The sequence below is a fragment of the Cynocephalus volans genome, chromosome 11 (genome assembly GCF_027409185.1).
Source record: "Cynocephalus volans isolate mCynVol1 chromosome 11, mCynVol1.pri, whole genome shotgun sequence".
NCBI classification, from domain to species: domain Eukaryota; kingdom Metazoa; phylum Chordata; class Mammalia; order Dermoptera; family Cynocephalidae; genus Cynocephalus; species Cynocephalus volans.
This window is the reverse complement of record NC_084470.1, coordinates 24,867,072-24,893,357: the sequence shown is the minus strand read 5'-3', so window position 1 is coordinate 24,893,357 and position 26,286 is coordinate 24,867,072. Positions and strand designations below refer to the sequence as shown.

At 51.1% G+C, this 26,286-nt stretch overlaps 1 protein-coding gene across 2 annotated transcripts in view; it reads right to left on the bottom strand.

The window, feature by feature from the left end:
• Positions 1 to 8,636: 8,636 nt before the first annotated feature.
• Positions 8,637 to 26,286, bottom strand: part of SLCO2A1 (solute carrier organic anion transporter family member 2A1) — an 87,493-nt gene continuing 69,843 nt past the window's right edge. The window contains exons 6-14 of one of the 2 annotated variants that reach the window (XM_063114613.1): positions 25,944 to 26,080; positions 24,055 to 24,133; positions 23,338 to 23,502; positions 22,048 to 22,237; positions 20,186 to 20,351; positions 17,652 to 17,815; positions 13,993 to 14,057; positions 11,447 to 11,570; positions 8,637 to 10,685 (exon numbers count right to left, since the gene is read on the bottom strand). In XM_063114613.1, the coding sequence (XP_062970683.1) occupies positions 10,565 to 10,685; positions 11,447 to 11,570; positions 13,993 to 14,057; positions 17,652 to 17,815; positions 20,186 to 20,351; positions 22,048 to 22,237; positions 23,338 to 23,502; positions 24,055 to 24,133; positions 25,944 to 26,080 (1,211 nt within the window). In that variant the 3' untranslated portion in view covers positions 8,637 to 10,564. The remainder of the gene's footprint in view (positions 10,686 to 11,446; positions 11,571 to 13,992; positions 14,058 to 17,651; positions 17,816 to 20,185; positions 20,352 to 22,047; positions 22,238 to 23,337; positions 23,503 to 24,054; positions 24,134 to 25,943; positions 26,081 to 26,286) is intronic. The other variant, XM_063114614.1, reaches the window with a different exon arrangement.

Sequence of the window (26,286 nt, the reverse complement as noted above, 5' to 3'; positions counted from 1 at the left end):
GGGATATCTATTATTTCTTATAACTGTATGCAAATCTATAAGTATCTCAATTAAAAATTACTTAAAAAATATCCTATGGAAAATTAATCAAGTGTAGGATATTTCGGACAGTATCTTCACTTTTTCAGACAGTCATATAAGCATTTCCCTGTGAAAAGTGAAAAAAGCAGACTCTAAATTTATGCCTTCATAGAAACCTAGATGATCTGATTGTCATAAGCTGATCCCACTTAAGAGACCAACCATGGATATTCTGGAAAACAGGACTATTCAACAGGTGAATATTCAATATTTAAGTCTAGACAAGGTTCACTCTACAAATATGTGACTTTTAAAACTGCATATTTCATTAGATATTTAAGAACTGGTAAAAATAGTTTAAGACATAAATTGATGAGCTTTAGCCATTTGGAATAACTGTTTCATGACTAAGAAGTGCATAATGTAATGATTTTTAAATATTTTATGAAGTTAACATCTATTTTGCATGGGGGAATAAAGAGTGAACTACTGCTTCATACAACAACACAGATGAATCTCAAAAGCACTGTGATGAGAAGACATATTTCAGATTCCACCGATATCAATTTCTGAAGCAGGCACAACTAATCTGTAGCGACAGACATCAGATAAGTGCTGCACTGGGGGCAAGAAGTGTGGCAACAAGGAGAGTTTGACTGTAAAGGATAGGAGGCAACTTACTAGGGAGAAGGAAATGTTCTATGTCTCAACTGGGGTACAATAGTCACATGGATGTATACATTTATCAGAACAAACTGACCTTGTACTAAAATGTGTGGATATTATTAGATGTAAATTAAGCCTCAGTACAGTTGATTTTTTCAAAAACCAATGATGCCAATTTTTCAAGAGGATGCAGAGCAACTGACTTCTCCTACATTGCTGTGGGAAATGTTAAATGGCATGACTTTGGAAACAGGCAGTTTCTTATAAAGTTAAAGGTACACATGCCCTGTGATCTAGCAATTTTTACTCCTGGGTCTTTCCCCAAGAGAAATGAAAACGTGGGTTCATAAAAAGACGTGTGCACAAAGGTTTACCGCAGTTTTATTCATAATAGTAAAAAAGTGTAAACAACCTAAATGCCCAGGTGAATGAAAAACAGATTATGGTATATTCATCCAATGGAATACTACCCAGCATAAAAAGCAATGAACTATTCATACACACAACTACACAAATGAATCTCAAAACATTATGCTAAGCAAAAGAAGACAGACACATAAGAGAATGTATTGTACGATCCTATTTATATGAAATTCTAGAACAAGTTAAATTAATCTATAGTGAAATAAAGCATGCCAGTGGTTGCTTGCACAAGGAGAGAGGATGGGGTGGGGAGGTGGGGATAGTATTGTCTGCAAAGAAGTATCAAGAAGCTTTGTGGGAATCCTCGTACAGGTCAGCCACACACACACACACACACACACACACACACACACACACACACACACACACACGAGAGAGAGAGAGAGAGAGAGAGAGAGATGATAAAAAAAGATAAATGTTTTTAAAAAGAAGGTTTCTGTATGTTCTACATCTTGATTAAAATAGTTGCATGGTTGTATACACTTGTTTAAACTCATTGAATAGTAAGTAGGCATAAAATTAATGCTTTTTCTTATATGTTAATTATACGTCAGTACTATAGTATTAAAACAAACAAGATTTTGAGGGTTTATTTTCTATCGTCTCCAAGTTTTTGGTCTAACTGACTAAGGCTAGAGTGCCATTAACTGAGATGAGAAAGTCAGTGAAAGGAGGTTTGGGGAAAAGGATGGAGAGTTCAGTTTTGGACTTGATTCTCTAGCAGGCCAATAACCTCTTATTCCTTATGTCTTTTACCCATCCGCCATCAAGCACTGCCCATCTTCCCTTGTCATTATTTCTGTAACACAGCCCTCTTCTTCTCTGGTGCCCCAGTCCTGAACTGGTCCTTTCCAACATTCATCTGGATTTCTGGTGGCTTAGCCTGACTCTTTAAGGGTGTGGGGCGGTGGGGTGGGGGTGGGGGAGGGTGGATTTAAATACCTACAAGGGTCAGGCAGGTGATGTGGGGACCAAAGCAACCTTAGGAGTACAGGGACCATCAGAAGGAGTGGCCTCTACTCAGCTCCAGTCCATTGTTGTCAGGTTCAAGGGTTGCCTCAGGGTCTTTCAAAAGACTATCCAGGATTCAACTCTCCCAATATTTGCAGCTAATTTAAAGACACGGAAATGTCATGTAGGCCAATTACAACCCATGTGCTGGACCCAGGGATGGCCAGTTTCCAATGTCTATAATAAGGCAAGTTTTAGCACCGGGACTGGCTCCAGCATGCCTCATGCTGACCGCATGCACTCTGGGCAGCACTCAGCTGTGGCAGTGGGTGCTACCTAATCCCTGCCCTCCAGGCAAACACACCTCCAGCTTTCTCACCTCTGAGTTTTCACTCCTGCACTCCCCTCTGCCCAGAACACCTTCATTCTTTTTTTTTTCTTTTTCGTGACCAGCACTCAGCCAGTGAGTGCACCGGCCACTCCTATATAGGATCCGAACCCGCGGCGCTGGGAGCGTCGCCGCGCTCCCAGCGCCGCACCCTCCCGAGTGCGCCACAGGCTCGGCCCAGAACACCTTCATTCTAAAGCCCCTGCTCAACAAACTTGCCCTATGGATTCAGCTGGAGTTCACCTGCTCTGCTCCAGATCCCCAGTCCCCTAAGGAATGGCCTCTACTACCTTTGTGATACCACCACATACACCCGTTGCCTGTCTGCACTTCTGCCTGGCACTATGGCACCTGTAATTGATCAGCCAATCGGAACTGCACAGTTTGTGTGCTTTCTTGGTTATGTCTGTCTTCCTTCCCGAACTGTAAGTTCCAAGGAGGAGGGGGCTCTATTCGTCTTGTTCAGTCCCACAGGCCTGTTGCCCAGGACTTGCCCAAGTGCATGAGCCTGTGACAGGATGAGCGGCTGCCCCCTGCGGAGGTGAACAGGGCCCGGGATACTGACAGTTTTCTCTCTGATGCCCGCTCCCATCTCGGGGCCAGGCCCCAGGCAGTGCTATGGTAGACGTCTGGGGAATTAGAGGTCCCCTGAGTCCCCTGCAGCCACCGAATAAGTAGTTCCCAGACGGTGACACTGTGAGGAGGCTGGCAGCATCTGGGTTTTGTACTGAAAACATAGATAAACAGACTAAACTGTGCTTTGTCGCGGGGAAGAAGAGAAGAGAGTCTTCTCAAGGCCATGGCCAGTGAGCAGGCGCCGATGGGATCAAATCCCGGGCCCCTCTGGGGTGGCCGGAGGAGAGGATGCGGGCTGGAGGTGGGCGCGGGGAGCGGGCGCGACCTGGGGCGCCCTAAGGGGGAAGCCGGTTGTCGGAGGCGCGCCAGGCCGGTGTTGGGGAGTCCCAAGCCCAGCGCGCGGTCGGGCCGCTGTGCCTCGGCGGGTCGCACTGCCAGGTAGATGCCGCGGGGGCGGCGCCCCCTGGTGGCGGACTGCGACCCAGGCCGGGCGGAGGCCCCGCCCATGCCTCCTCGCTCTCCGGGGCAGGGGGGGCCCGAGGCTTCGCTCCCTGCAGACCTCGGCGACAGGAAGGAGCTGAGACCACAGTCAGCCCGGCCCCGGTTCCCTCATCTGGGAAATGGCATGCCAGGTGCATCTCACAGAGCTGTCGTGAAGACGCAAGGAGCAAATGTATGTAAAGCACTTAGGATGTCTGGTATATTCTGAGCGTTGAAACTCCCATCTGGAACCTCGGTGTGTCTGGTGAGGCAGCTCGGGTCAAAGAGGACCGGTGTGAGGCGCCTCGTCCTTTCGCAGTGTGGACCCGAGGCAACAGTCTGCCTCATCCGATCCCCTCTTCAGCAAGCTGGAGGTCATGAGGGGTAAGGAGGGCGAAGGTTTAAACAAATGTTTGTCCCTGTCTGGGACCTCTGAGGTCACGTTTATGGATCTGAGGATTTTATGGATATAAAAGGGTGCCTGGTGTAAGGCCCACTGATGGATCCACAGAGCAAAGAGAATGGGGGGGTTCATAACACATTGGGAGCCTGAATAGAAGCCCTTGAAATTAGCTGCCCCACTCTGCACTGAGATTGAGCCTGAGTCCCAGCGCCAATCCTCAGACTGCGGAAAGGAAGGAAGGGAAAGGGTAGGCGCAGCTCCTTCCTGGCCCTGGGCTGGGGCAGCCTTGGAGCACAGAAAGGCTGGAGGAAATGGGCGATTCCTCCAAGTGTGTGTGAACAAGGTGCAGGCTCCTGTGAGTGTGCTGGGAGTATGGGAGAGGACTGTCCTCTGCTCCTCCAGGGTGTAGCTTGGCCTTCTCAGGAGCCCCTTCCAGTGTAGACTCCAGCAGAGGCTCTGAGCTAGGAATGCCTTCCCGGGACTGCTTGGTTGGGGCACTGAGGCCCTGAGCAGGCAGAGGTGGGTATGAGCACTAGCCCAGGAACCAGGACCGGGCCTGACATCACTTGTGGCCTGGCGTAAGCCAGCCCTCATGACCCTCTGAGATCATCTGCGCCTGGACTTGACTGCCTCTCCTGGCCTTACCCCTTGATGGGTTCTCAGAATGTGCACAGGTTTTCCCGCCTCCTCACCTTTGTGCTCCTGGGAAGTCTTCTCCTGTACCTCTGACTCTCTTGAAATCCAGTCCACCCCTCAAGATCAGGATGAAGCCCCTTCTCTGATCTCTCAGCCGAATGAGCTCATAGAGCTTGTACTTTGCCCTGTGTTAGGTCTTATTCTCGCTCTGAATTATACCCCCTTGAAGGGCAGGGACCATGTTTGTCATCTTTAGTCCTTGTACACATCAGGTACTAAATGAATAAATGAAGGCAAGCATGAGTGACAATTGGAAAGGGCCTCATTTTCTCCATCTGTAGGATGGAACTAGTCATACTGTCCTCACAGGGTGGTAGAAGCTCTGGATGGGATTTCTCCTCTGTGAATCAGCTCATCTCCTCCTCCCCCTCAGGGACAGCTGTGGAGTGAAATGTGTCCACCAAAGTGTCACGTATTAGTAACTTAATCTCCACTGTGGCAGTTTTAAGAGGGTGGGAAATCCTATTATAATAACTGAAAGGTAGGGCCTTTAAGAGGTGATGAGATTGTGAGGACCATACCCTTGTGATCCATCCATGGAGTAATAAGTTGATGGTTTAATGGTGGTCATGGGCATGGTTATGGTGGCTTTGTAAGGAGAGGGAGTGAGAAGCTTAGTTTCTCATTTGCTCAGCCATTCTTGCCATGTGATACCGTGTGTCTCTGTGAAGAGTCACCACCCTCCAACAAGGTCCTCACCAGGTGTGTTCCCTGGACTTTGGACTTCCCAACCTCTGAAACTGTAAGCAGTAAATTTCATTTTCTTATAAATCACCCAGGTCCAGGTATTTTGTTATAAATGACAGAAACAGAGTAATACAGGGACCCAGCTCAGTCATCTGTCCTCTCCTTTGCTTCTCAGCCTTCCCATCCTTTGGCCCTCTGCCTAGCAAATCTCTCCTGTCTGAAGAGAGCCTCTGCCTGACCCTGCATCTCTCAGCCACCAGCCCATGTCTGCCTCTTCTGAGCCGATCTTCCCCATCTCCCCATCCCTTCACAAGCTCCCTTGGCCTTGCCTGGAAATCATCTCCTCACCTTCTGGAACCCACACTGATGCTTCCTCCACTGGGAAACGTCTCCTGACTGTATTCCCCAATCCCCCTCACCTGTCCCCCAGCAGCCTGACAAAGTGTCCCCGTGAGCAACTGTGTCAGCCCAGGTTCGTTCCCCATGGTGGAGGATTCTAGTGCTCACCCACATCTGCTTTTTCCCTCATCTGAGCACACAGAATTATCCTTCCCCACCCCCATGGCAGTTAGGCAGGGCTGTGTGGCTAGTTCTGCCAGTGGACTGGGAGCAGAGTCAAGTGTGTTCCTTCGGGCCAAGCATTATTTACCAGTGCAAGACCTTCCAGGACTTTCTTTCCCTGCCTCATTGATCTTGGCATGTAACAAAATTGAGGTATCTCAGGATCCAAGCAGTCTTCCAATACTGAGTCACTGTTTGGAAGCCACTGCCCTGCAGAGTCACCCAGACCTGCTGTGGACTTTATGTGAGCAAGATATAAGCTTTTGTTATGTCATGTGATCAAAGTTGGAGAGGTTTGTTACCACCATGGCCAAGCCTATCCAGAGTGATTTACTGATTAAAGGAGTTTGTTAAATAAATGGATGGCTGATAAACTGTAAAGATTTGTGCACGTTAGTTATTATTATTGTTATCAAGGTGGAGCAGGTGCCTGGGGGCAGAGACTTCAGCAAGTGGGTGACCCTGTGTAGTGGGGCAGCACTGCGGGGCTGGGAGTGGGGTGGGGAGGGATGAACGGGTGGGGTGTGTCATTGCAGGAAAACTCCCTGTCATTTATAATTTGTCAAGGGCCTGCCCAGGACCTGTTTACATATTTAATCTCTGATGAAAGGTTATAATGAATCTGGTGCTATTGTCAGGAGATCGGGAGATGGACATTTCTCCCAGGTATGTAGTTCCTGTGGTTGGGAAAGACAGGATTTTTCTCCTACACACACACACACACACATACCCACACACACACACACACACACCCACACACACACACACACCCACCCACACACACACACACACCCACTGCCAATCTCTCTGGGAATCTGTAACCTAATATTCTAGTATCAGTTTGATACTGACTGGATTTAGGCCCCAGCTTAACTGTCTCTCTCTAGCATTGAGAGAGGTTGAAGAAATCACAACATGGCTTTGTTTCTTAAGCAAGAATCTGCTAACCAGTCGCCAGACGGGGAGTGTCCCTCAAAGGTTTGTCTGTGTGCAGAGTTCTCAGGACCTCCTCTTCTGAAAGCCTTTCCCTCTTTGTCCCTTTTCTGCACGACTCTCCTGGGGCTACATTGGCCCTGTTTGATGAATAGTTGCGATGTTCTGGTGCTACTTGAATGGAAGGTGGGTAAATGAAAAATTACCCAGTTCTCCCTACCTCTCTCTGCATGCCCACCTTACCTGGCCCTCAGTAGGTGCTCCCACCTTCCTCCCATGAGCCATGAACCTCAGTGGGAAAAAAGGGGCCTCCCACCATTTTAGTTCCCCCCCGCCCCCCACTTTAGAATGACTCAGTAGGGAGATGGGGCTGGAGCAGAGGGAGAGGCTGGCCAGCCTGGTTTGCGTGCAGGCCTGGCCGGGTTTTATTTGTGTAAAGTTAGCCGCAATGGTTACTTCCTTGATTTTAGGTGCCTCATCTTCAAATGGGGCCCTAAGACAAGTCTGGTGTCCATCATGCGGCAGTGGTGAGGATCACCCCTGAGGGCTTTGGGCCAAAGGGTACTTTATGGAGATACGGTGTTTGGTTATCACTGAATTTCCCCTCTCCTTTTCCAAGAAGGGTCAAGGAAGAATGGAATAAAAAGGTTCCTGTAGACTCTTCCTTTCCTGACTTTTTGTCCAGTCCTTGAGGGACTGGATTGTGTGGGAAGAGGGAGTGGTGGAAGGACTGGTGGGGGTGGGGGGAGCACAGCTGTGCGTGTGCACAGACAGGTGGCCCTAGCCCTGGGGTCTGGCCTTTGAGGGTTTCCAGGCACTGATGAGAGGCAGGGCCACTAGAAAGCCTCAAACTGGGAAGGGACCAAAGACCACAGTGTCCCTCTTGCATGCATAGTCACCCAAGACCCTTTGGATGGCTCTGGGAGCCAGACCCAAGTATGGCTGGTGTTGAATGTCCAGCCAGTCAGCAGGATGGGGGTTTTAAATCAGAGTTAACTGTATTAAAGAAATAACTGACTTTTTTTGCACAGCCAAGCTTGTAGAGTGAGAATCCTTCTCTCAGTGTGATAAGAGCCTAATATAAATGGGACCTCTTGGGTTGTTTTTCATGCCTGCTCATCCTTGTTGCAGCCATCAGGAACGCAGAGGCACCTTGACACCCGTCACTCACATGTGAATTTACTGGAAGCCTATGGAGTCTACACATTTCTCAGTAGCCCAAGCACAAGTGGGCATCCCCAGGGCTCTGCTGCACTGATGGCCCACCATGCAGGGTTTGAGGGCCACCCACTCAGCTGCACGAGAGGGGCAGTTAAAAGTGCCATTCCTGGGTTCCCCTCAGACCCACAGAAATAGACTCTGGGGCTGGGTGGAGGGGGTTGGGAATACATGTTTTTAACAACATCCTCTATGAGCATCTTACACTCAAGGAAGTTTAAGCTTTGCTCTAGAAGCAAAATGAAAGTGACACCATATATTCCCTCCTGACAGTTGGGAGGAAAGATTTGCTGGGGAGTAGTAGCACTGGCTGTGACCAAGTGAGCAGTTATGATTATAATATTAGTTCTGTTTTGTATCATGGATTTAGCTGTTCGTGACAGTGATTAGGCCTCCTGAGAGCCCAGCACTGTGGGCCTTTGACTGTTACCTGCAGAACTTCTGTGAAGGAACCAGAAGTACCTGGTGCCTGCTTGTTTCCAGGCTGATAGGTTGAGCGCTGCATCACTTCTAATCCCCGTGGCCAAGGGCCCCTGAGGGCTGTGGCATGCACACCTCCTCTGCCCAGAAGGTGCAGGTTCTGTCTGCTCTCCGAATATGACAGCACAAATTCATGACCAAGTCACACCAATAGCAAAATTATATTAATAGCAATATCATAATAGAATAAAGGTTTGGGAAGACAACAATCTTCCAGAATCTGAAGGTTGGCATTCACTGTCCTTGAGTTCAGCTGAAGGAAGTGCCTTCAGAATTTGGTTAAATCATAGCGAGAAAGACCAAGGTTAGTTGCAGGGAATCATTTTCCAAGCAGAACCATTGCAAATGCTGAAACTGGCCCCTGAGGTTGCATGGAGCCTCCCTTCCTGAGTGAGATCCTTGGAAATAAGGCTGGTGGCTTTGGAAATAAGGCTGTCTGTAACAGTGCCTTCCACAGAGACCTAAGTCTCATGGTAGTTTGGCCATTGACATAGATTTTTTGGCTTATCACCATACAAGGCCTTTCCAGAGGTCGCTTCTAGTATGCTTCTGGAGGGGGTCCTCCATGACAACTGGCACTTGAGGGTTGTATATGGCAATGACCAATGCCCAGTTGCTCCAGAGGACATAGTTAGTCAGGTCTTTGCCTGGCAAAGAGCCAGGTGCAGAGTCAGTCTGGTGGGGCCATAAATGGTCAGGTAAGGGTCCCTTTTGACAGTCTCTGGTTCTTGCTGTGCCTGCCCCCAGTCCCACGCTGCCCACCGAGCACAGTCTGGGAGGAGGCCCTATTGTAAATGCAGAGAGGCAAGGTAAGATCTGAGGGAGGCTCAGTGGAGAACCACATACTGGCACTGCCTTGCACAAAGTCAGTCTCCAATAAATAGGATATTTGTTGATGAAAGGCCTCCTTCATTGGCTTCTAACTCTGAACCTCTGTCACACAGCAACAGTGTCTCATAACCTAGGCACCCACCTCCCTGGAAATAGTGGGAAGAGGCTGAGCAAATGTTGATGAAATAAGCAAGTTTGAAACCAGGAAGTCCTCCTTGCTGGCCTCGGTCTGTGGGCTGCAGCTCGCCATCCAGGTTGGTGACAGTTGAGATCACTCACTTCATCACCTGCCTGCTGACATCGCAGACTGCCTCTCGCTACTCCTCAGTGTACAAGCTGAAGTCCAGACAGGGAAGCGTGGGGAGGGTCTTCCCTTTACTCTGAGATGTGGGGTCCTGTCCCACTGAGATGGGGGTGGGAGGCTGGGCATCATGACCATGTCACAGCCCCTCCTTGGGTCTTCCCTATGCTGTGGCCTTCTCAGTTTGAAATGTACCCCCGGAAGGACAGAGGTAAACATGTGCAGATCCAAGGACAGAAAGGTCTAGGGTTCACGGGAACAGCATTTGGATGACCCATCCTTGGGGTTCTTATTCCCTGCTCTGGTGCCTGCGTGTGGGTAATGAAGAGGGGGCCGGACTTCTCAACATGACAGCTTCCAAAATTGTCTCTAGGGGCAGGACGCGAGGATCCGAGGGGGAGGAGAGCCTGCCCCCACTGGCTTCTATGTTGATGCCAAACCCAGATGCAAAGGGGGCCACAGCAGGCATCCCTCTCCCCAGTCTGGCTCTGGCTACTGGTAACTCAGCCACCCCTTCCTCCTCGCACCCATCTTCTTTGCAGAGTATGGGCAGTCAGAGGGAGAGCTGGGCTGCCTGGCAAGGAGGGCAGAGACCCTTCTCCTCTCTCCACTTAGGACCTCCTGCCCCCCCCAGGGCTGGTGAAGGGCAGGGACCGCCTTAGTTGGGGACCAGCACTGAGGAGAGCCTGGGCAGGTGGAGGATCCTTCCAAGGGGCCAGAAAGACCCAGCCCTCCAGCTCCGGCCCATCAACCCACAGGCAGGGCAGCCCTCAGGAACCATGTGGGGACTTTACGAGAGGGAGGAAGGGAAGGTAAATGGTGACTGGGGTTGTCTTTCATATTCAAAAGCCAATAGGAGCCGAGGTGTTGGCATGAGTGGGCACAGGCAGGCGTGGAGCAGGCGGCGCTGGCCGGGGTCAGATGAGGCCGGGGTCAGATGAGGCCGGGGTCAGATGAGGCCGGCAGCCTTCTCCTGCACGTCGTACTCCTTGTTCTTCTTCACCCTCCAGCTGATGAGGAAGAGCAGCAGCACGCCCAGCACCTTGTAGCCCACCTGCAGGCCCAGGTAGCTGCGGGCAGGAGGAGACAGGACCGGTGAGGGAGGGGGCCCTGCATGCAGCCCGTGTCCTGGGGCCAGGACCACCAGGCAAGGATGTGTCACCACCAGGTGGGGATCACTTTCCTCATTTCTTTGACCCCAAAGGGTATAATCTCCCAGAAAGTGTGCAGGGAGCAGGTGCAGGACTCCTCACGCAGCGATCCTCATCCCTCTGCTGGCGCCCCAGCCAGTCCCGAGGGTCCTGTCCTCCAGCAGAGCCAGAGGAGAGGGGCATCTTCTCACTGCCTCTTGGGCCACCCTTCTCCCAGCCTTCTCTGGCCCACCAGAGCCCCCGCCCAGCCCCTCAGGCCCACCTTCCCCACAGTTTCTGGTCCATGTGCTGATGCAGCAGGTGAAGTGGCTGGAAGGGGGCAGAACTCAGTGGCGCAGGTTGCCCATCCCCCAGCCCTGGACCTCTGCTAGGAGCCACACTGGGGGCCCCCTCTCTGACATCATCCCACAGCCATGGCCTCTCCCTTAGACTCAGGCCTGCGGGGACAGCACACCCAGCGTGGCTCTGGGTCTTATTACCTGGACGGCTCCCTGTGAGCCCTGAAATGCCTGTCATGGTGGCCCCTGCTCCCTGTCCATGTCAGGGCCTGCAGAGACAGCACCTAGGGTCCTCTCCTTGGGAAGCCTGATGGTCTTCACATGAACCACCGTGAAGATGACCACTCTTTGCTAGGGACCTGGACCTGGCCTCCATGACACACGTGTGTGCTGGTCTCTCACCTGTCTCGGAGAGTGTCACTGTCATAGTAGATGCAAGCCCCTCGCCTCCCCAAGCACTGCAAGTTCCACCGGATGCAGGAGTAGTCGATGGTGAGGCCGTAGAAGGCTGGAGATGGCAGCCAGGCTGGCATCAACGGGAAAAAGAGTTCAGAGAGCCCAGGTCACGTGGAGCTGCAGGCAGAGGTGCCCGGCTGGGGTGGGGAGCCAAGCCCCCCAGCGAACCCGCACAGTTCAAATATGAGAATGGCTCTGCCCCACCCTTGGGAATCACAAAGACTTTGGAAAGCAGAATAGCTTTCAGTGAAGCCTGCATTTCTCTTTCATCAGAAGGCTTAGAAGAGAAAAGGGACCTGGGTCATCCTTTCAGGGAAGAATGAGTCACGGGGGTGAACTTGATGCCAGCTCAGACATACAACATGGTTTTTACTTGTCTGTATACTTTAGATTGGTCCCAAGTGGTGATATACTCACCTCTGCTGTGTGGCAGAAGCCTCTCGAGGGCATAGACTTCTCAAGGACTTACACTGGCCCAGAGGTGTGGGTGCCCTTATTTTAATCAGGAGGAAAGTGAGCGGGGCTAGCTCACCATTATGTAGCCTGGAGGGGCCAGGGCTGAACTTTGAACCCTCGATTTAGTGAGGTTCAAATCCCATGTTCTTCCCTGACACCAAAATGCCGTATTGGATTAGACAACACCCCCCAGAAGATCTCCTAACATCCTGGCTGCTCAGAGCCTCTGCTCCAGGCCCCTTGAACTTCCCAGAAGCTGAGAGGTAAGACTGGGCCCAGCAGGGGTTATACTCTACTGGCTGTTAAATGTTCTGGATGTTCCCCAGCTTTGGATCATTAGCTGTAGTTCTAGGCAGTCACTGGACTGGGGAGGGGCTTGTACAGGATTGACACCCAGGCTGGACCAGCCGTCCCATTCTCAGAACCATCATGCTGAGAACAGCCACCCAGACTTTGTTTAGGGCCCAGTGAGAGGCTACTTCCAGAGGAAAGAAAGAGATAATATTCTGCCTGTGGCCCCACCCATAAGCGGAAACTTCAAGAAGCAGCCTCTCTATTCAGACCCTGCTCACTCCCAAGTCTCCAGGTGAACGGTGAATAAAAGCTGGCCAGACAGATTGACCTCCTATGACACTTCCCTCTGTAGAAATGAAGTCCAGAACTTATCAATCAAATCCCAATGGGTTAATTTTAAACCTGCTGGAGTTTATAAATGTGAAGTCCTTTTTTCTACCCCAGAGTGGAATTGTGTTCTTGTGTGATGCATGAAATCCCACCAGGCCTGGGTTGTCTAACTATGGTCCCACATCGAGTTATCTGAGCTCAAATGGAAAAATAAAAGCAGCAAGTGCTTTGAGCAGTGGGTAAGAGTCCTCATTTTCAAGGTTGCTGGAGGGAGCAGGGCAGGGCTCTTTGGAGTCTGTCCCAGCTGCTGGTTGGGCTGGGAGGAATGCAGGATTTCCTTCCCAGCAGAGGTTTTAGAGTAAGTTATAAATGACAAGTTATTAATGAAAATGAGGAGCAATGATGACAACATAGCCTCTGCCAGGTGGACAGGTAGAGCCCACTGCCCTGCGTCCTCTGTGTTTATAAAACAGACAGGAAGGGAAGGGTCCAAATGGGCTCAACGGGGACTAGAGGAGCAAGTAGTAATAGAAGCTGCTTTGGGGGGAGGTGTGGACCCGGCCCGTGGGTAATGACGCCAGATTTCAGCACTTAAGGTCATAAGTACACCTTGATAGCAACTGAAGTCCCTCTCACTGGAATCTCCATATTCCGCACTGCAGTTCACACCCACTAGGTCCTTAAATACATCCTCAGTTGAATTCAGTCTCTTTACTTCTGTTTACCTGTCATTGTAAGGTTCTCTGTATTAGTGCCTTGTATTAAATCCAGTGCATGGATGTGTCAAGAAGGGACAGCCCAGCATGAGCAGTCCGGGAAAGGCCCTGCAATGTGCCCCCACCATGCAGTCCACACACCCAGGGAGAGCCACGTGTTCCCTCCCTGTTGGGCGCTGCTGATCATTTGGTGCACAGCTCAGTTCCTCTGGGGGGCTGTGGGCTGCTTGCAGGCAGGCAGGGTTGGCCAACAGAGGGCCCCACTCAGAAGACACATTTGCTGAATAGTGGTTGGAGAAGTGAATTTTATAAAACAGGAAGGAAGCCAGGGCTAGGCTCAGCTGCTGTCCTGGCTGGGGCAGGAATGCAAGGTTTTGTTCCTACAGTGAGTTATTGAAGAAAGATTAAGAAATTCCTGCCTTTAACTCTCAGCTAGGTATTCTCAGCTGTATCCACTTTTCATTTTTATTATATAATTTATTTTGGAATTAATGCCATAGATGGAATCTTTCCTAACTTCAAGCAATCAGGGAAACCATCCCATGGGTTTTGGCATCTGCTGTTGGTTATCCACAGCTTCTCTTTACCATGGAGATGAGATGGAGATCACCACATCCCTGCCCTGTACCCTGTGAATCTCAATGCCTTATAGCCTGGGCCGCTTCTTGGCAAGGGCAGGGGCTCTTAGACACTTACCCAGCAAGCGCATCAGTAAGAACTGTACCCCAATGGCAAATGACTTTTCTTCCTGGTTCACCACACTGAAAAGGAAAACAGGAATCAACAGGATTTGGGGCTGCCCTGTCCTTCAGTCAGGGGCAGGCGCCTTAGCCAGCCAGAACTTGCCTGCACCTGACCTGACCAGCCACCTGGCTGACTGGATTCACCTGGCTCAGTGCTCTTGTTGTTTATGTCAGGGGTTCTCAGGAATGATCCCAGGATTCACAGCATCAGCATCCCCTGGGAACTTGTTCAAAATGCAGATTCTCAGGCCCCAGCCCAGACCTACTGGATCAGAAGCTCTGGGGGTGGGGCTCAGTGATCTGTGACCCCACCACTGGTCTATGTGATTTTCAGGGCTGCCCAGAGCCCCATTCAAGAGGCGGAGGGCAGAAGAGGCTGGCAGCAGACAGAAGGATGTGGTGGGGGTGTTTATAGCAGCAGGTCTGAACAGCTCCCATAGAGTGTCTTATACCAGTAAAAGACAGTCCTGGTACAAAGTGTAATTAGGGCCTCTTGGCAGCAGGCTTCTGCACACAGCTAAAAGAATTCCCTACCCTGGGCTAGCTCTGTGGGTGTAAGACCTACACAGCTGCACAAGCCTGTAACCCCAGAAAGGCCCCGTGCTTGGTTTAACGCTCTGCTGGAGCTATCTGGAACTTTATACAGATGGTCCCTGACTTATAATGGTTTGACTTGATTTTTTGATTTTATGATGGTGTGAAGCCATTCTGTTTTTCACTTTTGGTACAGTATTCAATACATTACATGGGATATTCAACACTTTATTATAAAATAGGTTTTGCGTTATATGATTTTGCCCACCTGTAGGTTAATGTGAGCACACTTAAGGTAGACTAGGCTAAGGTATGATGTTCTCTGGGTTAGATGTATTAAATGTGTTTTCAACTTATGATATGTTCAACTTATGATGGGTTTACCTGGATGTAACCTCATTGTAAGTTGAGCATCTGTCATTTTTGAGCCAGGGGCTTTACATTTTCATTTGCACTGGTTCTTGCAAATTATGTAGCTGGTCCTGCCCCTACCCTTTTTCTGTCAAGAGGGAGAAATGTGTTTGGCTGCAGAAAGAAGTTGGGTGTGGGGGGAGTGGCCCTGTCATCCTGGCTGGGGAGTGCAGCAGAGCGGGGTGAGGAGCCAGGAGCTGGCCAGCAGAGGCACCTGCTGAGGGACTTGACTCCAGCTTTCTCTGTGCTCTGAGCACACACACTGCCAGGTGGGTGCTTGTCAGCGACAAGCATTGGGGTTGAGGGGACAGCAAGGGGGAACTCAGAAGTAATCCCAGACCTCCGCGCACAGGTTGTTTCACACACCACCATGGTTCTGCTAGCACACTGGAAAAGGACCTTCCTCCAGCTCCCCTGAGGCTTGGCCCGGTGAGCGAAATAGTCACTGGGGTTAGGCAGGGGACTTGGGCACCCCAATCTCGCTTTTTTTTTTTTTCTTTTTGACCGGTAAGGGGATTGCAGTCCTCGGCACGGTGTTGTCTGCACCACGCTCAGCCAGTGAGTGCACCGGACATCCCTATATAGGATCCAAACCCACGGCCTCGGCGCTACCAGCGCTGCACTCTCCTGAGTGAGCCATGGGGCCGGCCCACCAATCTGGCTTTTGATTGAGATCTTGGGCCCCTCTGGTCTCTGCCCCATTTGGCCCTGAATTAATGCTGGCTTCCTGACCCCTCTCTCTCCTTCCATGTTTTTGGCTAACCTTCACTCCCAGCCTGTATTCCCATGCTTGGTTGGAGGCCAGGGCTGATACAAATAGTGCTTGGGTCACCTACAAAGTCATCTTGAAGCCTCTCCTTCTTCACACTAAACAGCATCCATTCTGTCATCTTTCCCAGTGGAATTTATCTTTAAACAATTTTGGGGTCCTGGGGCCTTCTCTGCATTTTCACCTCAGCCCCTGACCAGATTGGAAAGAAGTTTTCTAGTCAAAACCGTCCTGTGGTTGAAATGACTTCCCCATCCCTGAAGTTGACAGTCCTCAGGGAGGGGATTTGACAGAGACTGGCCCTCTCTCCCTGCTTCTCAGGGACTTCCCCATGAGATTACCCTGTCCCCTCTCCTCTCATGGCCCCATGCAGATTTATCTCAGGGTTAGTGGGTCCACCGTGGTCCACCTGACCCTGGATGTAAGAAAGGAACCCTACTCCAGGGCCTCAGGTGAAAGTGTCAGGACTGGAATATGCACAGGATGGGGAGAGTAAAGAAGATGGAGACAATGATGTTGGGGCAGGCCACAGGCCACGGGCTTTGAGCATCCCCACACGTTCTTGCTGGTTGCGCTAAGAAAGCAGTGTCCTGACTGCTCTTTTCCTGGGCCATTTCTCAGGGTGGATGCACCCAGCAGTGAGTCAAAGTCATGCTCCGTGCTGTGCCGTGAGGAACTGAGCCCTCCGTCTTTGACCCAGGGGTCTTGTGCCCTCTGCCAGCATCACTGAAACAGCAACAGCAACTGTGCCTTGGAAGCTTGCAAGCTAACCTGACCGCTAACTTTTAAACAGGGTGACATTCCAGATCCCAACAAAAGGCTGCTTCTGCTCCCCACTCATCAACTAGCCCTCTTGGGAAAACAGGTCATGGGCACTCACTAGCTGTTAATAATTATTAGTATTATTTGGTTAACAGTCATAATCAACCAATATAACTTGTTAACCAATAAGTCATGATTAACCAATATTAGTCATAATTAACCAATATGTATACAAAGCAATTTACCGTATAATGCTGACACCAACCCTTTGAGGTCGACATCATTATCTCTGTTTCATACATGAGGAAACTGAGGCTCGGTGACATTAGGCAACACCAGAGGACATTCAGACAGTATGTGGCAAAGCGGGGGCTTTGAACCTGCACCAGGAATCCAAATCCTGTGTTTTCGCCTCTCTGCTTGTGAGATGGGTGAGGACAGAGGGCAGGGAACAGTGAGATGGGCAGTGGGGTAGATTAGGTGAACTTGGTTGAAATGTTTTCCCCTTTTCAGAGAGTGAGGTGAAGGGAGGGTCATTCCCTGTAAAAAGCCCAGAGGCACTTCAGCGCCAGCCGTGCTTGGCCACCTCGCCACTCCTAGTCTGGCCAGCCTCTCCTCCAGACCTGAGGACGTGCTCCTGGCTCCTTAGCACACTGGGACTTCATCCTTCTCTACAGCCATCTCTCTGTCTCTGGAACTTTCCTCATCTTCCTCCCTTTACTTTATGCATCCAGCTGAGTTCTCTTTCCTCCTCTCAGTTCTTTTAGGCTTTAACAATGAACCTCCAGGCATTTCCACAACGTGGAGCCAGGCAGCCTGGCTTTGACAGGTGGCTAAGCCATTCTGGCTCTGCGTCCCGCATTGGTGATATAACCCCCCAGGTGCAGGACAGAGGTACTGGCAGGGCCTGCGTCACGTGAGGCTGTGGTACTGAATGGGCCCATGCAATGAAGACCCCAGCACAGAGCCTGCTGCCATCAGTATTATTTTCCTGCATTACCGAAACTTGCACATTGCGAAAGGACTCTGAGGGCCAGAAAAGGGAGGAGAGATGAGAGTGGGCGACTGGTCGTCAAATCAAAGGGAAAGTGGGGAAGGAGGAGCTGAGCCCCTGGACCCTGAGAGACGCCACTCACCGCAGAACCATCATGTAGAGGGGGTTGTGGGAAATGCAGGCTATCAGGGCTGCAAAAGAGATGAGGAAGGTTGCTGGGAGCAGGAAGTGGGCGCAGGGCATGGGGCACGACCCCGACTTGGCTGATGCAGATCCGCCAGTCACACAGCTGCAGTTCAAATAGGTCTAGAAGAGGAAAGGGAGCGAAAAGGGGGAAATCTACCATTATTATTTCACCTCCACACCCTTCAGACGTCTGCATCAGCTCTTGCCCGAGTCCCTCAAGTGTCAATCCCTCCGCCTTCCAGGTCTCCAGAGAAGCTGAGTGAGGCTGCAGAGACCAGCAGACGGTTTCGAGCTGCCCCAGGGGTCCTGCCTCTATCACTGTTTGGGCAACAGAAACTGTCTTCACCAAAACCAGCTATCCAGCATGGGCAGGGCTCCTTCAGCAGTCACATCTGCATCTGGGTGTCCAGGATCCCTCTACCAGGCAAGGTCCACCCAGTTTGGAGCCAGGGGCCTGGGAAGGCTCTTCTCTGGGCTATGTCCCCCAAGCCCAGCAGCAGTGGTTTTGCAGGTTGTTTTTGCTGTTCATTGTTGATTGTAGGGGTAGGTACAAATAAGAGGAGAGCGGTGGGAACTCAATGGAATCCCCTGAACTCTGCATCTGTCAGGCCTTTTCTGGAGCTTCCTGCCTGAGAGGAATTCCTTCTGTCTATAAAGGACTCTAGAGAAGGAGGACCCTGTCTCAAGTCTGCAGGTCCATGTGGCTCAATACTGTTGGACAACTCACTTTGTCAGCCACTCCTTGTGTCTAGTGGTCTTTGCCTTCTTTCCTGCAGTATCTGATGGTCCAGTCTCTGACCATTTAAGTGTCTTAGCAGTTAAAGGGCCAATATTTAGAACTAATGAGCTCGTATGCTTCCTTCTACCAGACAGTGAGAACTATGCACCCTCTTTACCTTGGCTCCTAAGAAGCTCAGAAATAAATTATATACAATATTGCTCTTACCTCCCTCAGTCTGGACTTTTTAGGCGTAGATTTTTTCCTTATAATTTGCTATTTTTTTCCTTGATATTATGCTAATGGATTTTTATTTTGATGTACTTATGTCGTTATTGGAAACTTGTCAAGATTATTTCTGGAAGTATATGAGTCAGAGGTAAGTAAATAAAGATAAGAAAACCACAGAAGCCACCACAAACTCTTCCAACTAGAAGGCAACTAAGAGAGCATCTTGTCCTAGCTCCTCACCCTCCCTTTGCCTGACAGCCACACTCCTTTGTCCACGAGGTGGCTGAGATGCAGCCTTGCCCTGTCCTCACAGAGGGGGGTGGCCACTGGGGGCTGGCCTTGTCCGTGCCCTCCACACAGGTTTAAGGGAATAAGGCACATTCACTCCTTAGGGCACCCTTATGGTACATGCACAGACTTCCCATTGCTCCTAGGGAAAAGAACATTTGACCCCGAAGCCTGGCCTGGCTGGCTCTGGCCAAGCTGCCTCTGGCGCCTGCCTGGTCCCTGGCCTGGCAGGGTGGTGCTTTTCACTCAGTGCCAACACTAGCCTTGTCTCTCCTCTTGTAGCATGCCCAGTACATTCATGCCTGGAGGCTTGCATTTGCTGGTCCCTTTGTCTGGAATTCTTTGCTCCCAGGTCTTCATAGGGTTCTGTTCTTCTAGCTGTTTAGTTCTAATGTCACCTCCTCAGGGAAGCCCCAGCCACTCTCTGTCCCATTAAATCTCTCCATGGCATGGTTAACTTTTTAAAACTATCTTGAGCATGTATTTGATAGTATGCAAACTCCATGAGAGCAGAGACCTTGTCTGATAGGTTTACCACCACGTCCTCAGCACCTGTGGCTGTGCTAGTGTTTACTTTGTTCAATAACTGGACAAATGAGTTGGTTTGCTGCTGGCTGACCCTAGACAGTCGCACTCATAGAGGGATGGATAGGACCTTGCCACAGTGAATGTGGGCTGCCTCAGTGGAAGGCTGGTGGCCAGAAGACACATGGCCTTGAACAGAAGTGCCCCAGGCTAAGGCAGGGCTCTGGATTCTGGTCCCAGATCTGCCCCTAAATAGCTGCATGACTTCAGGCCAGTCATGTGGCTGTTCCTAGGAGCTGAGGGGTTGACTCAAATGCCCTCGACTACCACTTCCAGCCCTAACCTTCCAGGCTCATGTCACAGAGGCCCTCTCCGCTTGATATATCTGGGCCAGGGCATATGGCTTTGCAACATGGCCAGGATGCAGGGCTCAGAGATGCCCATTAGTATCCGTCAGGATTAGGCTCGAAGGACTCAGCTGATGGAGTGCTTTGACTTGTTTCTGCTCTGAGCATTGTTAGGCCTCAAGAATGTGAATTTGTTGGACATTGGCCAATGTTTGATTGACTCTAGGCTGTAGACATCTGGTCATGACATCAGGGAAGGGGAGGTGGAGAAAGGCTGGGTGCGGCCCAGAGGAGGCCAGGATGCTGATAATGAGAGTGCATGGAGCCCTGCCCATCCTGGTGCCGGCAAGCAGTCTTCGAAGGGACACACTGAGCCCCTACCGTTTGCTTGGCGTCTGCAGAGCTCACGTTAATGTCACTGCAGCCTGCGTGGCAAGGGGAGAGGTACTCTACTCCATTGTCTCCACAGACCGGGTGGAAGATAGAATCCGGGCACGAGCAGTCCCTGCGGCAGGCAGGCGGCTGCGGATGTATAGAACTGGATGTGCTGTCAGCAAAACAGGAAACAAGGAATCAAACAAAGCAGGACCAAAGAAAAAACTCTATACTCCAGCCATGCAAATTCCTGGCCTGGTTAATGAGCCTGTGCGTCTCTATTTGTCTTGGGTCATTGCCAACCTGGATCTGAATTATACCTACTGGAGCCAACGGTGAATTTGCCACTGTTCAATGGTCACAACACCTCTCCGTTTCTTCTGCGGCTTAGCCCAAACCCACCAATTACTCAGTTGGAAAGGCCTGGTCGGCAACCCCCTTGCCATAGCAGGAGTCAAGACAATCAACCAACCGGGTCCCTGATGACAGAAATGGCAGATGCAAGGGGGAAGTCACAGGCAACCTTCCCTCCTCCTCCCACTGGGCTCAGGCTGGTGGCAGTGGCTGGGACCCCTTGAGGCAATCCAGGCTCTGGTTGGCTGCCTGTCTCCTGGGGCAATGTGGACATCGCCCAGGTCACTCTGCCCGTCCCTGAGCTCCAACCAACGGGATTTCACTGGCTGATATTACTGTCCCCCCCCAGCCCCTCATCTGATATTCATGATCTTCTTTGGGGAGGGCTGGGATAGGGGCTGACAAGCCACAGCACAGAGCTTCACTGAAATAATTATATTAGTGACAGTTAACATTTATGGGGCATCTCTGTGTGACACTGTGCCCAGGAACTTCTCATGCACGGTCATCATGGTAAGTTTACAATTAATTGTTCGCCTTTTGTGGATGAGAAAACAGAAGCTCAGACAAGTAATTTCCCCCAACGAGTAAAGAGCAACAAGACTAGAATCCAGGCCTGTGTGATGACAAAGTGGTGTGCTAAACTCCCAGTGAAAGCCACCAAACGGCCCCAAGCCTTCTCGGCTTCTCACAATCCATAGCCTACAGAAGAGCATACACACCAAGGTGACTGTCCTGCCCTGGGCAACCTTCCCTTTCCTCATACCCCTTCTCTCCTTCACCCACCAAAGACAGAGGAGGTTATTTCAAAGAGAAAGAGGAAAAAAAAAAAAAAAAAACAGGCTGAAAGGCACAGTGTCTCCAGATGTTGCAATCTCATGAGGCAAAGTCTAAAAGAAAAGGTCGTTGAGTGGTGGCACCCAGGAAACAATGAGTGTGCTCCTTGCTCAGCATCCTTCACGTCACAGGGCTCTAAAGCCATTTCTGAACGTGAAGCTGGACTTAAAATGCACGACTCATATTGCTTCATGAAACTGACAGGTATGTTCTACCTGCCCTCCTCCTCACCTGCTCTAATTTTTCAAGTCTGCCATCACTTTCATTGATCTTCTCCAGATCTTTCAAGTCTTCTCTCATCTCTCTCTCTTCAGTAGCTCAGTGAACGCTCTGCAATTCTAGCCCACACAGAGCTGATGCTAACCGTAGCTCATTTCCCAGTTTTTGTGGCTCACAGTCCTACAGAGTCATCCTCATACCAAACTAATTAGTTTTGGGTGCTTCCTAAAAAACAGAACCCTAACTCTGATTGCTAGTGGCCCACTAGGACCCTTTGATCTCTTCTCATAATGGAACATACTACTCAAGACCTCATTTTCTAAGTTGCCCTGTGAGAGATCAGATCAAAAGTGAACAGGGGAGAAGCAAGTGCCGGAGGCAGGAAGGGAGATGTACAGCAGCCAGATCCAGGCTCTGGCCTTAGCAAAGGGTATCTCTGCACCCTTTATTCCCCTTACCTGGGCGGGTAGACCTCAGCCACGACTGGGGTGGAGCATCCCATGAAGAAGAGAGGGGTACAGAGGATGGTGGAGATGGTAATGATGGTGGCAGCCACGCGCGGGATGGTTTGCAGAGAGAAAACAAAACGCTTCATGAGGATCCCTCCAAACAGCATCCCCAGGGCCGCAGCGGGGAGGTTTACAGCACCTGCAGACGGAGGGAAGAGGCTGCCGTGGGTGCGCAGGCCTGACTGGGTGTGGACTGCAGACACCTAGTCGGACCACCGAGAAGGGGGCGCAGCCTCACGACGGAACTTTTGATATGTTAAACTAGAATAGTAACAGCTGGCATTAATTGACCACTTACTGTTTGCCGGCACATCTAGAGCATTATCTTGACATAGAGGAATTGCCCTGCCTGTGCAAAGAATAAAGTGGGGCCCTTGCTGCCCAAGGGATGTGGGTTGAATGTGCATTTATTAAGCACTTTTCATTATCTGGGTCCTCGATGCATCCTCACTGTGACCAATGGGATTAGCAAGGCAAAGGTGGTGACCCTGAGTTACTACTCGTCAGACGCTCAAGGCCAGAGGGGTGATGTCACAGCCAAGGGCCACCCAGGAGGAGGTCAGGGGTACAGGGAGTCACCCTCAAATCTCATGCCCTGACCACCTTGCCAAATCCTTATGGTCAAGCTCAGCTGGGGGTTGGGCCCAATAATTCCTGTGGGTACTTGGTGGAACCACATCAGTGGTTCTCAGCCTCGGCTGTAAAAAACACTGACGCTGGGCCCCACCTCCAGAGGTTCTGGTTCCATCCGTCTAGGGTAGGGCTGAGCATCTGTATTTTGTAAAGCTCTCCAGAGGAGCCTAAAGTGCAGCCAGGGTTGAGAATCCCTGGGCCACATACTCTCACCAAAGCAAACGGATTCAAGTCCCTGGAGAAGGAAAAAGACCCAGGAGGCATTTTGTCTAATCCCCAATTCGATCCTCCCTCTTTCCTGTTGACCCTGCTGATGTCAGGGCATTTGGGAGGCTGTCAGACTCTCAGCCCCTTGATGGAAAGGAAGGCAGCCCCCCGTCTCCACCCAGTACTGACTGGAATGATAGGAGTCCCAGAAATCTGCCAAGAACATTCTAGATTGCCAACCAGGAAAAATGTCCTTAAAATTCTTTCTCCTCGGCAAGTCCTCCTCTGGCTCCTGTCTGCATCCTGTCTGGCCTTCGCCTGTCCCTGGATGCGTGGCCAGACGCCCAGCCCCTCCCTCGAGCAGAGCCGCCCTGCTCCTGCAGTGCCCGCTGGTCTCACCGATGAGGAAGTTGGCATAGGATGCTGAGGCGCCATACTGCTTCTCCAAGAACTTGTTGAGGAACGTGGAGAGGCCGGCAATGACAGAGGAGAAGGTGCACTGGGCCAGGACCACCAGCATGAAGAGCGGGTTCATCAGGAGCCTCAGGAAGATGCGGGGAAACCCTGCAAACAGACCTCCATCAGGGGCCAGGCCCTTGGGCAGCCATCACAGAGAACCTCGAGACCGGCCACTGCCCTGCCACCTCCTTCCAGGCAGCTCCTCTCTTCTTGGGGCAGAACCTGAAGCACCAAGATGTTTAGTGGCCAGTTTAGGAGCATGCATCTACTTGGACTCCCACTCAACATGCCCAGGGACTAAATAAAATGAGATGCGCCTAAAAGAAACCAGGTGGCAGGCAGATAGAAATAGGACCAACGCTGGCAACAGTCTCTTGTGTGAGCACCACCTCCACATGAAGGGAGGAAGCAGAAGAACATGGGGCCAGACCATGGGGTGGGGGCTGACTCTGCCTGAACTGGGGTTTCCTGGTACCTGCAAAGAAGCAGGCACCAGGATCCCTGGCAGAACTCCTCCTGAGCTTCAGGCATACCTAGGAGATGGGCTGGTTGCAGAACACCTGCTCTTCTTGTCCCTTACCACACACACACATGGGCTGGGGCCCCCCGACCACCCCTCATCCTAAACCAGCCCACCCAGGGCTGCGGGTCGGTTACGTTTAATGAAATGCACCAGGGAGCCTCTCGGCTTAGCCTCTTCCATCTTCCTTGCTTCGTCCACCACGGCAGGAGACTGCTGAAGGCAGCAAAGGGGGTGAGTGTTAATGGCACCGGCTTGCTGCAGCCACCCTTCCCAGGGCCCTTGGGTCTCAGTGCTCAGGGCTGGGAGGCTATGAGTCCCCCAGGTGTGAGTGTACGGGAGGGCATCCAGAGAATGTGCTCTTGAAGCAAACACAATCCGCATTTCAGTGAGCTGGTGCCTTGGCGGATGACCAGAATGCATCCGTGCCAATGCCGCCCACCATACCTATGGGCGTATTACTTCATATCTAACTTTCCCATGTCCAATGCCAAAGGTGTCTTCCTGGATCCTGCCCCTTCTCTATCTGTCATAGCTACACTTCTCCCCACCCTCAGATTCCAGGACTGCTCGATTCTGGGACACTCTGGTCAAGAATGCCCTGTTGCCAGCTCTCCCTTTCTGTCTCCTCTCTGGGGTCCCTGCTTCCTTCTGGGCCCACAGGTGAGTCCTGCTCTAGGTTCTGTCCTAGCCCTTTGCCTACACTTTCTGGGCATACTGTCTCAGTGAACTTGCCTACCTCTTCTCGACTGTCAGCTCCGGCCTGGGGCCCCAGCTCTGAACCACCACACACATGCAAGGCCCCTGCACTCTGACATGTCAGGATCTTCCAGGGAACTCATCAATGGGAACAGGTGTTCCCATTCATGCAGCACTTGCTCCATGCTGGGCACCGTGCCAGCACTGTCTCCTTCCTCCAGCCTCCTTCCCAGCAGCTCTCTAATTATCTCGAGTATTTTGAGGAGGAAGTGTAGGAACAAAGCAACTGGCCTAAGCTCACTCAGCTAGTTTATAAGTAGCAGAACTGCAGTCAAACCAAGTCTGCCTGACCCCCAAACCACCATGATGTGCTGCCAACCTCTGACATGCTTCCCAAGATGAGCTGAGGTCCTTCTTCCCCTGCTCCTCTTCCCACAGCTGGGCTGAGATTTCATCCACCTCATTGCCAGACACCAAGCTCTATTTCTGGCTCAAAACCTTGGTACAAACTTATCTCCTTCTTCTGCTCCAATCCAGCTCCCTGCTGAGTCCTTTCCCACACCCCTCCGGGAACGTCCGTCCTTGCCCTGTCCCAGCTCTCCAGCAGCCATGGCCCTGGGCAGCTGCATTCCCCGTTGCTCACCAGGCCTCTGCACTGGCCTCGTCAGATCCCAACCTTCACTCTTTCCTGTCCCCAACCTCAGCCTAGCTGCCATGTTGCCACCCAAGTGGCCACTCAGTCACTGCAGAGCCTCAGAACTCCCTGGGATTAGAACAAGTTTTAGACCCATCAAGGACCCCACCCAGACTTGTCTTCCCTGTTTTCCATTCTTGTCTTTTCCTGACTCCTTTTCCCACCAGACATGACTGGAAGATGCACGGAAGGTCACCCTGCTCGACTCTCAGACCTCCCTCCCTCTCTTCAGTGCTAGGAATCTACTTCTCACTCAGTCCTTCAGGTTCAGACATCGACAGGCCCTATTTAATGCAAAAATCAACTGCACTGGTCACATACTCAGCTTTGACTGGCTTTTAACCCTTTAGCCCAATTTAGATGAACTCAGCATTTCCCAAAATACGTTCCCTGACCATGCTGATCCTTGAGATGCTAACGTGGTAAGGGAACACTGAGGAGACACCATCTTTTGGAAATTCATCAGCATCCTCACCTCTCAAAGCCTCCAAGAAGCCCTACATCATGAAACTTGTTTAGATTTCACCCGGAATTTGCTTAACCTGCTGCAACTTCTCAGCTCTGTTTATTTTCTACCCCCACTTCCCTTTCTTAAATTCCTATAAGTAGAGTCATAGGCTTTCAGAATCTTACCTCCACCCCTCTGGACATTGTTCGAGGAAAGAAAAAAAAGGGGAAAGAGGTGAGAACCAAGAAGGCTGAAGAAATGAGCAGGCCTAGCCACCAGGCTCCAATCCATCGGGGATCACCCGGGCTCAAGTTAACTGTGGCTGAAGAGAAAACAAAAGATACAGATGTTAGTTGAATGAATGCATGATCTCACCTTACTGGAAACAGACTTTGTTCCCACGATGGAGAAGAGGCAAGCCATGAGCTAGAACCTTAGTCAAGATGACATTCCTCTCCAGGCCATTCCGGTCTTCCCAGAGAACCGAGGCCACTGCACATGAAGCAGAGCATCAGAAAATCCCCAGGC